Consider the following 13,028-nt stretch of genomic DNA (forward strand, 5'->3'; position numbering starts at 1 on the left):
AGTAGTGCCTGGGCACGGCTGGGCTCCAGTCTGATCCATGCTGAAGCTGGGGGCCCGCTTTTGGCTGGCCCTGCAGTGAGGTGACACAGCATGGGGATGGGGCAGGCCACTCTCTTTACCTGCCTGTGCCACAGACACACAGCCAGCTCCCTCCCTGTGCTCTGCCACTGTCCATCCCAGCTTGCAGTGGGGGGTCTCTGCCTGACATTTCCACAGCCTGTGCAAGCATTGTGGTGTGGGGTAGCTGACACACACAGGTGGGGAAAAATGTGTCCTCCTGCCACTTGTTACAGGACTGCGGGCTGTGCTTGGCCCCAGAGAGGCCAGGCTGTGCTGGGGAAGCACAGAGCCACTGTGCCATGCCAGTACACTCCACAAGGAGAAACGCTTCAGCCCCTGTGCCAGCAGCTCAGGGCTGCAACTGCTTGGTGCCAGCTGATGCTGCTGTGGCTGCCCTGCCCTCCCCAGACCCAGGGTGGCCCTTGGGTGCTCTGGCAGAGAGGGTGAGCTTGGGGGAGGAAAGGTCCAGCTGCAAAAGGCAACACGTTGGCAGCGGGCTGATGGTGTCAGCTCTGAAAACATTTAACCTCACTTGCAGTTGCAGCTCTGGGCCATTCTGCACTCCTGTCACTAATGCTGGTCTGGCTCTGTCTCCCCCATCCCTCTGACTCCCCTTTCCTTCGCTGTCTTCTCTCCCCCTCTCCCCCTTCTTGCTGTCTGTGAAATCAGGACTTCCCTGGGTTAAGTGACGATTATTATGGAGCAAAGAACCTGAGTAAGTTGAATTCCAATGCACATTGTTCCCTTTCTGTGGCTGGCGGTGCCTGGGGAAGAGCTGGGCTCTGGCCGGGGCAGCTGAGCTTCCCTGGGTGCGGGGCAGGAGGAGCCCCGGGTGCTGCTCTGCTGCCGGGGACCGGCGGAGGCGGCGGGGCTTGAGGTGCCTCTGCTGCATGTGGGACGGGATGGGGGAGCTTGTGTGGGGGTGTTGGCCATGCCTGAAGTGCCTGCTGCACCCAGGGTGAGCTGTACCTCTTCATCCTCTTCTTCCTGCTCCTATCTGGGTTGGTTGTTGCTTTAGCACTCGGAGCCACTGCCAGTGTGGGTGGGAAGTGGCCATGGTGGGCCTGCTCTGAATGGGGTGGGGGACAACATTTTGAGGCGTTCACACCTTTCTCTGGGTTATCCCGTACCCAGAACTGCAGAATAATGACAGGAGCCCCATGATCTTCTCAGCTGGGGCATGAGCTCTCTGCCAGGCTCCGCACCCCCTGACCAGTGCAGAGCCTGACTGGGGCAGGCAGCGGCCAGCGAGCCTCTGCGGGGTGGTCGCAGCACTAGGATCAGCCTGAGCAAGCAAAGCCCCAAACTCTGTCCCATCCTGTCACTGTCTTGTCTCTGTGCGTCCCAGCCCCATCCCCAGAGGCAGGCTCCCCCATCCCTGTGCTGGCACAGCCGTGCCCTCCCCTGCCCGCTGTGTGCATGCTGCACCTGCTCCCCTGCCAGCGTTCTCCTCCCTGTGCACTCCACCTTCCCTCGGCCTGGGAAGCCCAGTGCCTTCACGTCTGCCAGGCAGGCCCTCCTGGCATCCTTGTCTTCTCCTGGAAGCATCCCCCTGCATGCCCCCGGGTTCCCAGCAAAGGGTGAAAGATGCCGCCCTTGCCCATGTGGCACAGACTCGTCCCAGTGGGTGCTGGGCTGCAGGTTTTTCGGGAGGCCAGTGCTGTCCTGCCCTTGGTCAGTAGTGCTGGGTGACAGCCGGGGTGCCCCCGTGCCTCCTGCCCATGCTCCTTCTGAAGGGGATCTCTCTGGTTGCTTTGCAGAGGGCGTGACATCAAACACCAGTGACAGCGAGAGCAGTTCCAGTAAGTGTGTGTCCTCCTGCTCTCCCACCCTGTGTGCGTGTCCCCGTGTGAGCGTGCATGTTCTGGCACTTCCATCTTGTCTTGTCCCAGTGGTGGTTCTGTTCGGAGGCTGGTCCTTCCTGCTGGTGACACTGAGATGCTGCGGCCAGCTCCCTCCTCGGAGCCAGGGAGAGCAGGGGCTGGGGAGCAGGAAGGAACCTGCCTGCTTCACTGCTCTCTCCTGGCTGCAGGGCTCTGCTCCAGGGCAGGGTAGTGGGTTCCCAGTCCATGATGATCCCCCATCCTCAGTGCCTGCTACAGGAAGCAATGGCCAGAGGCCAGGCCTGTAGCATAGATGGCTCCTGGAGCCCAAGCCTGTGCAAGAGCATGGGATCCAGCTGCAACAGATGCTCCCTTTGTCCCCAGAAAGTTCTCTAAATACCTGCAGGGAGGACACTACATCCCAATGGGCTGGGAGCCTGCAGCAGTGGGGGAGGGAAAGAGGAGGCTTGACCCAGAGCTGGGACACGAATAATTAAAGTGGCTCAAGGGTTCATAACTGCATGCCCGTCATGCTTCACATCCGTGGGTGGAGTGGTGGGGACAGCCTGGAGTGTCCCCAGAGCTGTGGGAGGCTGAAGGGGCAGGAGCCAGCTCCTCACAGCTGCAGAGGGGCTGGAGAGCTGCTGCAAGTGCTCACCTACATCCCCCTGGCTCTGTTGCAGAAGGACAAGAGGACACCATCCTGTCGTACGAGCCAGTGACGCGGCAAGAAAGTAAGTCCTGAGCTGAACTGCCCCGTGCCCGCTGCAGTGCAGCCACCTGTGTCCCCAGTGCAGCCACCTGTGTCCCCAGCACAGCCAGGGTGTCCGGTGCACCCTCCCCTCCTGCCACACCAGCACGGCACGGGGTGGATGCAGGTGGAGTCTCGTGTGTTGCGTGCAGCAGGGGAGCCAGGTGTGCACGGCTTTCCCTGGCCTCGACTGCCCCGTTTCAATCAACAGAAAAGATTTGTGTCATGGTCTGCAAGACCAAGGGAGAGATGCAGAGCTAAAACTGAGCTGGGCTTTAGTCCTCAGCTGAGGACAAGATTATCCCTTCCTGCCTCAGACCAGGTCCCTGCTGCAGAGCAACCCTCCCCCAGCCCTCAGCCTTTAACCCTGCTTGATGCTCAGTCCCTCCAGACCCTTTCGCAGGCTGAATAGTCCCAGCCTCGGTGGTCTGTCCTTGCCAGAAGCTGGATCTGACTCTTAGGCTCCCGTCACTCCCCCAGCTCCGTGGCATCCTCGCCCAGCTGTCCTGGTTGCCTGGCTCCTGCCCCAAGCAAGGGAGCAGCTTTGCTGATCCGCGACCCTGGAGACCTGCAGAACCTCCCCCGGGGCCACGCAGATGGTTTGGGTCAGATGGGAAGGACATGTTGACCGTGACCAGGAGGAGATAAACTCGCACGGAGGAGGCACCTTTGGGTGCCCATGTGAGCAAGAGCACCCACTGCCAGCAGGGAGAGGGCAGGTCAATGCCAAAAGTGGCAGTAGGGTCAGCTGCCCACCGCACATGTGGGGCCTCAGGTTGTGGCTCTTGTTCACAGTTCACTATGCGAGGCCAGTGATCATCCTGGGGCCGACAAAGGACCGAATTAACGACGACCTCATCTCTGAGTTCCCACACAAGTTTGGTTCCTGCGTGCCCCGTAAGTCCCGGCCGGCACTCGGTGCCCTTGCTGGAGGGAGGGGAGAGTGGTGGTTCTGCTCCTTGCAGGGTCCCGCCCGCAGCGTGGGGAGGGGGCCAGGAGCACAGGTGGGTTTCCTCCCTCCCAGTTTCTCATGCATCACTCTGGGTTCACTCTTGATGCCCGCTCTCCTCCAGACACCACCAGGCCTCGGCGCGAGAACGAGGTGGACGGACAGGACTACCACTTTGTCGTATCCCGGGAGCAGATGGAGAAGGACATCCAGGACAACAAGTTCATAGAGGCTGGGCAGTTCAATGACAATCTCTATGGGACCAGCATTCAGTCAGTGCGAGCGGTGGCAGAGAGGGTGAGTGTCAGGTGGCATTCCTGGGACCGGGATGCATCCAGCAGTTCCCCTCCTTTCCCTGTGTTGTTAATGAAGGGCTGTAACCACATTAAGCAAGTATGGCACAAGCCTCTCCTCCCTCCAGAGTCCTGCCAAGCCATGTGCCTGCTTTTCTCAGCTGTGTTACTCTACCTCAGCATGGTACCTCTGTCATCCAAACTCCACCCGAAACCCTGGCACTGGTGGCCCAGCTTTGTGCTTGGGAGCTCACAGGACAAAGATACCAGGGTACCCTCAAAGCAGCAGCGTTCCTCTGGAGGAGTCCTGGAGCTACCCAGGGCTTGTAAATAGTTTTACATGTCCAGACAAAGGTTCAGTCCCTTTGCATTGCTGCTGTCCTGCCCTGAGCAGGCAGGAATGTGAGGCCACTGGGAGCTGGCTTGTGTCTCAGGACTGGGGTTTCATTTCTGTGGCTCCTCCCTTTTTAGGAACATCTGTATGAGCAAGCTGCTTCCCACACAGAGTAGACTGTGTGGGTAGGTCTGATCCTGATTGTCTCCTTTCCAGGGGAAGCACTGCATCCTGGATGTGTCTGGCAATGCTATCAAGAGGTTGCGACAAGCACAACTTTATCCCATTGCCATTTTCATCAAACCAAAATCCATTGAAGCCCTCATGTAAGTGCAGCACCGTGTTCTGTGCCTCTCCAGCTGCTTGTCCTGCTGCTCCTGGCCCTGGGTAGTGCAGGCTGGAAAGGATGTGAGAGCTGAGCTTGCAACTCTGCTCAGCAGCAGAGAAAGTTATCTGTGAGGAGATTCAACAGCTTGAGACTGACCCTGAGATCAGAAGAAATTCTGCTGGCACCAAGGGCCCTCAGAAAACCCCTTCTCAAGTCAGAAGGGGCCAAATTGTTTATTTCTATGTTTTATAAAGATGAGAAAACTTAGGCAAGCAGGGAGACTTCTGCAGTGGTCTCACAAATTTAGGGAATTGTCTGAATTTGAATTCACTTCCATGCTATGGTGAAGGGAGGTGGGGTAGGTGGCAATGGGAAGAACTGGTGGAAGTTGAGATGGAAGTGCCAAGGCAGCCCAGAGCCTGTGGGGAAGGGCCCTGCCTTTGAGAGCTGGGTCCTGCACAGCTTCCATTCCTGTGAGCAGAGGATTCCCAGGCACCCTGGCTCTGTGGGCTATTTTTGCTTCTGTTCATTGCTAAGAAAAAGAGCTAAAAAGTTTCTCCCTTTTGTGTGTGGCAGGGAGATGAACCGGAGACAGACGTATGAACAGGCCAACAAGGTCTTTGACAAAGCCATGAAACTTGAGCAAGAGTTTGGAGAATATTTTACAGGTGAGTGTCCTGAGCAGGCTTGTATCTGATTTACTTCATTTTTCCATCTGGCAGCTGTGACCTCTCTACCAGCACTGTCCTACTGCAGGGTCATGGGAAAACATCCAGCTTCATCAAAGCAAAAAACAAATGGCACTTTGCCAGGAGGGCTCTGCAAGGGGACTGCTCCAAGATCAGTGGATAGGAGTAAACCAGTCGTAGAGGAGGAGACAAGTTGTCAGGCAGGATTTTCTGAGTTTGTGCAAGCTTACTGCCAATTTCAACAATAATAAAAAGTCTAAAAATCCCCGGCCAGGGGAAGCACAGAGTTTCAGGGTGCCACAAGTCTACAGGAAGTAAACTCCCTGCATGGGAGAAAAGGGGAGCATTTTCAAAAAGAGAAATTTCTAAAGAGGAAAGATAAAAAATTAGTGACCTAAATGGTGGAGACAGTCCTGAGTTAATTACAAAACATCTACCAAAAAAGACTGGAAGTTTGGCTTGCTTCCTAAGTAGTCTTTGCTGAAGAGCCAGTCAGGGGTTGCTGACACTTTGTGCCTGCTGAGATGAGCTGCTCATGACACAGGCATCCTTGTGCATTAAGGAACTAATGTTTGTAACATGATTAATTCTGGAAAACCACAGGCAGGTGAAGAGGCAGAGAAACTGGTCTTCCATCTTTTCTCCAGTGTTTCTTCTTAAGCTGAGGAGTGATAATGTTGCCAAACTGTATTACCCACCTAACAGCTACTGGGAAAAACCCCAAGCAGGATGTTTTCTAAAAATTTATTTCAGCTGGGCAAGTATTTGGGTACAAACAGGGTGAGCTTTCCCCAGACCTCCAGCTGGGCAGCAGTTCCAGAGCTGCTGCCTGTTCTTCCAGGAAGACCTGCCTCAGTTTTGCAGGCCCTCAACATGCCACTGTGCACTTGGAGAGCGAGTTTGATGTTGACCTGGGAAAGGAATGCTGTTGGCTGAAATGTGTTGAAAGAACTGGGTAGTGGGCAGAGAGATGGTCACTGTCACAGGTTCTGTGCCAGCAGTTTAGGATGAGGGAACAGAGATGCTGGAGGATGGTCTTGGCTGGATTACCAGAAATCTTCGGCCCTTCCTGTGATGTAAGAAGCACAGTGAAATGCCTCGTGCTGTGTCTGTGCTAAGCAGCAGGACTGGGCAGGAGTTGCTGCTGGGAGAGTGGCCGCACGCTGGCCTTTCCCAGCCTGACAGCGCTGCGTTCCCACCCCACAGCACAGGAAGCAGCAAACATGAGGAGCCCTCAGCAGATGGCCAGAAGGAAAACCAGAGGGAAGGGACAAAGCTGGCACTCCAGGGCAGGTGCTTGGTGCGCTCCACTGAGCTGCCCCAGCCCTGCCTTCCCTCGCTCCAGTTCAGCGCCGCCGTGGTGGTGCCAGGCCCGGCCACAGCCCCAGCGCGGTGCCTGACACAGTTTGCAAAGCTGATTAGCAGCCTGGTGTGGAGAGCCCAGCCGGCCCTGCACACAGCCAGGAGCTCTGCCAGCCGGGATCAGCGCCGGCTAATCCCTGCCGAGGTGCTGCTTTAACCCTCTGTGTCGCTGGGCCTGCTGCAGCGCCCCTGGCACCGCCTGGGTCAGGCCCTGCTGGCTGCAGCCTCCAGCCCTTTGGGGCAGCAGGAGCTCATGGCAGTGCTGCCTGGTGCTCAGGGTCTTGCTTGTTTTCTCTTCTTCCAGCCATCGTACAAGGAGACTCTCTTGAAGAAATTTACAGCAAAATCAAACAGATCATTGAGGATCAGTCCGGGCACTACATCTGGGTCCCGTCCCCAGAGAAACTCTGAAGATGTCTCCCACCTGCTTCCCTGTGAGCAGAAGATCTCCGAAGTCCCACCCATCCAAGCCCTCTGCCCCGAGGGGGAGGGATATGAAAACTATTCCTGCTCCCTTTTTTAGATCGTCGCAAAATTGAGTTTTCTAGTCCTGTTTCTTTTGTTGGGATGAACTCATATCATTCATCACGTGACTGTTCCCACCATTCCTGCATGGACCTTCCCACTGCTCCATTAGAGACAGATGAGAACCCATTCAAGGTCGTTTTTTTATTATTATTATTATTATTATTATATTATTATTATTATTATTATTAACTAAACAAAGAATCAAGATGGGAGGAGGCAGCTAAGGACTAATGTAAGAAAAATAAGTGAAACAATGGACTCTGAACACTTGAGCTGGTATCAGAGCTCCAGGGGCATTTTTCCAAGTGTGACTGTCTAGCAGCTCTGAACAGTGCGACAGGTGGGCAGCAGAAAGCATTTTATTTATCTGTATATGTAATTTATATATAATATAGAGAGAGATATTATATATATATTATATATATATATATGTATGTGGACTAGGAAATCTGAGGGACCTCTCTGAAAAGGTATTGTATTATTGCAAGGTTCTCTCAGTTCCTCTGTCCCAACCACTCGGCGTAGGGAGTCCACTTGGGCAGGAAGAGCTCAAAACGGTACCAGGTGCTTTGGAAACTTCTCCCGTCCAGGCCAGTTCCCTGCAGCCACCCTGGGTCTGAGACAGGGCAGAGACTGGTACTGCCCCTGCAGGAGGGACCAGAGCAAGGAGCAGCAGCTGGCCTGAGAGAGGCTGGGAGACAGAGACTGAGCAGGAGGCTGCGAGCAAGAGAATGGATGATACTACATATTAAATTGCACATTGTTTTACACACCACCTTATGTGTTTGCATGAGAGGTTTCCTTTTGGTTCTATTTTTTTAAGCTGATTTTAAACCAAACCCATATTGTGTTGTTGTGTTGGCTTTTTTAATTATTGTTATTATTATTATTATTATTATTATTCCATTTTTCTCTTGTTAATGATGAACTGAATGGGTATAAAAACCAGTTTTTTAACTTATTTTTTAAGCTGGCTCTATTGTAAATAGAATCTAGATCTGTGGTGTTTAGTTAAGAAATACTTTACTGGCCACATGGAACAAATGTACTCACTGTCCTGTGTTGCTGTGAAAAACCTGGGATGTTGGACTGGCCCTGCACCTGTGGGTGCAGGTGGAATGACCCATTCTGGCTTGTGGCAGCACACTGGCATTCCCTTCTGCATTAGCCACTGGCAGGAAAAGCCCCCAGCTGTGCCTTGGATGGACACTCACATTTTCCAGATCAGTAACAGAATTGAAAAACTTCCTCTCTTCCCTGCTCCGTGCCGAATTCCCGGCTCTGCTGTGTGTGGGTGCCAGGGCTGGCTCTCCCAGGGGCAGGGCCGTCCCTCAGCACAGCAGGACCTCGCCTGTCGCTCCAGGAGCCACAGCTTGGCAGGGGACAGCGTGGCCACCTTGCCTGGCTCTGTCTCTGACATCTCTGTGTGAATCCTGTCGCTGAAGCTCTGCTGCCTCTCTCAAGGCCACCCCAGAGCCCTGAAGTGGTGCCCCAGCTCACAGGCTGAGGGGCAGGGGCTGCAGAGCTGCCCCATGCACTGGGCACTGGCATTTTTCAAGGGAGGCAACTGTTGGCACCGAGACACTTGGCCCTAAGCTGAGACATGTCTGTCTTTGAGGACACTTTGGCTTCTGTGCTTGACTGGGGCTCCAGTGTGGGAACAGACCCTTGTGTGGAGCTGGGGGACACTCATGTGGCCTTTGAGGAGTGTGTGCTGGGTACCCAGAGTTCAGGTACGAGTGCTCCCACCTTACAAAGAGCTGGTGAATGCTGTTCCTCAGACAGTGCCACACAGCCACAGCACAGGAGGGCACTATCCAAGCACGAGCAGGTAAGTCTTCTCCTCCCCCTGTTTGGCAGGGACGAGCTGTGGTCCCCTCTCCCCACGGTGATGGTTCTCAGTGCATCAGTCAGTGCCCAGCACACAGGCCACGGCTGTCAGGGTGAGCCAGAGCTGCTGTAAGACTGTCCGTGTGTTGCCTGGGGAGAAGCCTCCTTTGCCCGTCCTGCATCCCAAGGAGCCCTGCAGGGACTGAGCAGCTTCTGGGGCCAGGACAGAGCGCTGCAGCCCTGAGCACGGTGGAGGGCAGAAGGATTCTGCTCTCGGTGGGACCGACCCTAAAGGAGCACACAGAACTTTGGCAATGGATTCCTGTCGGGCATCCAGCCCCCTGCCCCGCTGGTCCTGCTCCAGCTGCTATAAATGTCGGTCCCTGAAGAAGTGGAGTAAGTGAAACAAAAGTCCTTAAGGTGCTAGTCACACATTCCTATCTTTTTTGTCTTTTTTTTTTTTTTTTCTTTTTTCTGTTTTTTCCTAATAGCCTGTCTCCCTTTATCAAGTCACGTGGAGAAAAAGATGATGTACTCCATGGCATAGCTGACAGTATCGAATCGATCATGACAACAGTAGTTGGTTAACAGTGTTTCTTCCAAGGAGACATATATTTTTAATAAACAGAGAGTTGCAAAGAACTCTTGTCTTTGAGACCTTCTTGTAGAGTCCTTCATTGTGTACCAGATCTGGTTTTTTTGGTGCTGATCTTGGCAACTCTTGATGTGGTCTCTCTATGGCAAATTGAAGTGTTGACAGTGGTTTGGGGGAAAAAGTTGCCTTTTTTGGTATAAAAGGTGGTGCCTGAGAGCTTGCCTAGTGGAAAAAGGAAATCTAAAAAAAATTTTGAAAATAAAAGAGAAAATAAAAGAAAGGAAGTGGGCTTATTTAGAGCTGTAACTCAACCACTGAAAAGTGCTTTTGGTTGGGTTCTTTTAACCCAGGTTAAGTCTGGCCTGATGCCACGACACCATAAATGTATTTTGGATCATGACTTGAATTGTGGGGAGGTTGCTTTACAAATAATAGAGTTTGTGTGCTGCTACATAATTGTTCTTGCATTGGACATAAAGACAGCAAAGAAAATACATAGTCCAGCTAATATAGAGCTTCTTTTTATGGTTTTAACATGCAGTTTAAATATCAGAGAGAAGTTGTAAAGACAACTAGTATCATTTTTACTACTCCTGAAAAGGAGTGTTCCCTGGAAGAAAATGTGGTTAAAGGAGTGTCACAGTACTTCTGTGCCTGAATCTGCTTTGTCATTTAGCTGAGCTGACAGAAAGGTTTTTAAATACTAAATTTCTTTTTACTTTCAAACTGCACAGAAAAGAAGCAAATTGAGACTTCAGGGGAACAAGGATGTTGTACCAACTGAGCATGGACATACAGTTTGCTGACTGCTCAGTTTGTGAAGCTCGCTGGACAAATTAAAAACCATTTAGGAACTCCTTTAACTGATCAGATCAACAGCCTGTTGGTGGTAGTGGTTGTCCACAAAACACCAGAAGATTAAGCAGTTGCTAAGCAGATCTGATGCTAGAATTACCACTCAAAAATCAAACTGCTTGCATAATGACAGATTTGGAGTGATGAAGCAGCACAGAAACAGTCACCAAAATGTGCCCTGAGCTCGTGTGGCATCGGCTCTGCTGGGGCAGGGAAACATTCAGGTTCCAGGGAGGAGAGGAACACGGGGTTAAGTTCTCAAATAAACCCTGTCACACCTGTAAGGCAGAACAACCTCTGGAAGAGAAACCAGCATGTGAAGAGAAAGATGGTGGCATGAAGAAGGAACTTGCTCTGTTAAAGCTGTAACAGCCCATTTTCCTGGCTAAGGACAAGTTGCTCTGCCAAGCAGGACATTAGCAAAGTCCTGGCCCAAATAAGAGCGGAGCATTGTCCTGATAATGGTCCTGTCTAACTGTGAAATGTAGGTGCTGGTTCTTTTCTCTGCCGAGATGTCCTGCTACAGCTACCTGCAACAGGAATGAAACTAATCTGCCCTAAGACGCTTCTAGAAAATCAGGCTGTAAGCTGCTTGTGCTACAGAGAAACATGTCTGTGCTTCTGTCTGCAGCTCTGGGTAATTAACTGTCTTAGCAAAGCAGAGGAGCACAGAATCTGTGAGGCTACTGGAAGAGGGGCTTTAAAGAAATGCAATTATAATTTCGTCCAAAATTTTCTCCCCGTTGATGGAGCTGTCTTAGATACGCCCATTCTTGCTAATGATGCTTGGCAGCAGAGTTTTCCAGAACTGCTGTTCTCTGCCTTCCTCAGGCTGTCACAGCAGGATTCATGGCACTGAAGCATCTACTGTGAAGCAGGTAAAGTCATCACCAGGTCAAAAGTGTCTCTTCAAGAATCCTTGGGTACACCTTGACCTTCAGTGTTTATTTATATCCCCTGCCTCCAAAATGAGGGTCATTTGCTTACTTTTAGGGTTTTTAACCCTAAGGAAAAACATTACACATTGTTTGGGTCAGTCAGTGCAGCATCTCTGAATGGTACAAGCACATGGGTGCACTTAGGGGACTTGCAATACCTGATTGGGGCCACACTTGACTCAGCACAGGGGTGGCTGTGGTATTTCCTCCCTAGTTCCAGTGCACTACTTGACAAAAGCTTCTGCCCAAGCCTCTAATGAGCTTCAGCCCTCTTCCAATTACCTTGATTTCTGATTACTGTGGCCACTTCTAAGTGTTAGTGGCCAGGCCGGCCCCTCTTTCCTTCCTGCCTCTCCCAAATGCTCAATGCAGCCACAACAGTGGGAGCAAAGCTCTTCCCACACTGTCTGGTGGGAGAGGCACCCTCAGTGGAAAGCTGCTGGAGATGCCCTGCTCCTGCTGCAGGTGCCTCTGGGTGAGAGGGGGTAGAAGGGGCTCCGGGGCTCAGCAGCTGAGCTGGTATCTTCTCTGCCCTGCCCCATTCCAGGACTCTTCTCAGCAAGGATGTTTTTCCCAGGGCAGGCTCCCTGCAGCCACAATCCCATCAATCCCAGATGGTTGGTTTAGAATCGCCCTCTCCCTGGACCCATTCTCCACACTGCAATTCCCTTCTGCCTCTGCTCTGTTGCTCCTCCCCAAACGGTCAAGAAATTATCAGATTAGGGGGTAAAAAAAGGGCATAAAGCACAGGCTGGAGAAAGGGGGCAAATTTGTGACTTCCTGCCCTAGAGGATCCATTCACGTTCTCAGAAGCAGGGAGGACTCTGCAGTACAGAACCAGTGTCCAGCACACCCTGGAGCATCCACAATGATGTGTAAATAGGAAACTACTGCTGCACTACCACCCTCTGGAGCCATCTGTGCTCACAGGGATGAGCACACAAGATCTCTGAGCTGAAAAAAAACAGGGATCAATGAAAAGGTAAGACTGGGGGAGGAATGCACAGCACTATTTTTTTTTTTTTTACAGGAGCTGCTGCTGGTTTAAAAAGATTTATAAACCACAGACACCCTCGATGGGCTACTGAACTGTAAAGCAGCATTTAGCCTAGTAAAATAACCTGCCTGCATCTGCACCAGCAAACACCTGCAAAGGTCTGACTGCACACAAACTACCTACTGGGAATGGCCACTGGAAACGCAGTTAATTATAGTCTGATTCAACTAGGAGAGGAATTCTTGCTCTACTTAAACCCTTTGGTAAATACTAAGCCTGGAATAAAATGTACTGTGTAAAAATGTGCAGGAAGAGATGAGTACTATAAGCAGAGTCTGTAACTTATCTGATCTGGGCTCTTCAGTGCTGTCTGTAGCATAAAAGAAATCAAAATTAGTATCTCCAAGGAAAAAATTCAAACCATTCTAGCTGTAGGCAAACCCACATTCAGTGCTTGCAGCCTTCTATGGCTGTATGTAATTATCTCCTTGCATTTGCTGGGCAAACGTGACCTTTCTCATCAGGTGCAGTGTGACACCTTTACCTGTTTATGTGTGTGTGCAAGTCAGAACTGAGCAGTAATTAAAGCCAGCCCTGCAGGCTCCAAGGAGATGCTGCAGGCAGGATGGATACCTTTGAGTTTGTGGCTTCGTTCACAGTCCCCCACTGCTGTGATGCAGCATGGATCTCCAAAAC

General features: G+C 51.9%; 1 protein-coding gene across 9 annotated transcripts in view; it reads left to right on the top strand.

The window, feature by feature from the left end:
- DLG3 (discs large MAGUK scaffold protein 3) overlaps positions 1 to 9,602 on the top strand; it is a 77,553-nt gene extending 67,951 nt beyond the window's left edge. For 6 of the 9 annotated variants that reach the window (XM_039571805.1, XM_039571808.1, XM_039571810.1 and 3 more), the window contains 7 exons: positions 1,821 to 1,862; positions 2,567 to 2,617; positions 3,430 to 3,531; positions 3,708 to 3,880; positions 4,427 to 4,536; positions 5,115 to 5,206; positions 6,894 to 9,602. In XM_039571805.1, the coding sequence (XP_039427739.1) occupies positions 1,821 to 1,862; positions 2,567 to 2,617; positions 3,430 to 3,531; positions 3,708 to 3,880; positions 4,427 to 4,536; positions 5,115 to 5,206; positions 6,894 to 7,000 (677 nt within the window). In that variant the 3' untranslated portion in view covers positions 7,001 to 9,602. The other 3 variants (XM_039571806.1, XM_039571809.1, XM_039571811.1) reach the window with 3 other exon arrangements.
- Positions 9,603 to 13,028: the final 3,426 nt, after the last annotated feature.

This window comes from Corvus cornix, chromosome 4A (genome assembly GCF_000738735.6).
Source record: "Corvus cornix cornix isolate S_Up_H32 chromosome 4A, ASM73873v5, whole genome shotgun sequence".
Classification (NCBI taxonomy): Eukaryota; Metazoa; Chordata; class Aves; order Passeriformes; family Corvidae; genus Corvus; species Corvus cornix.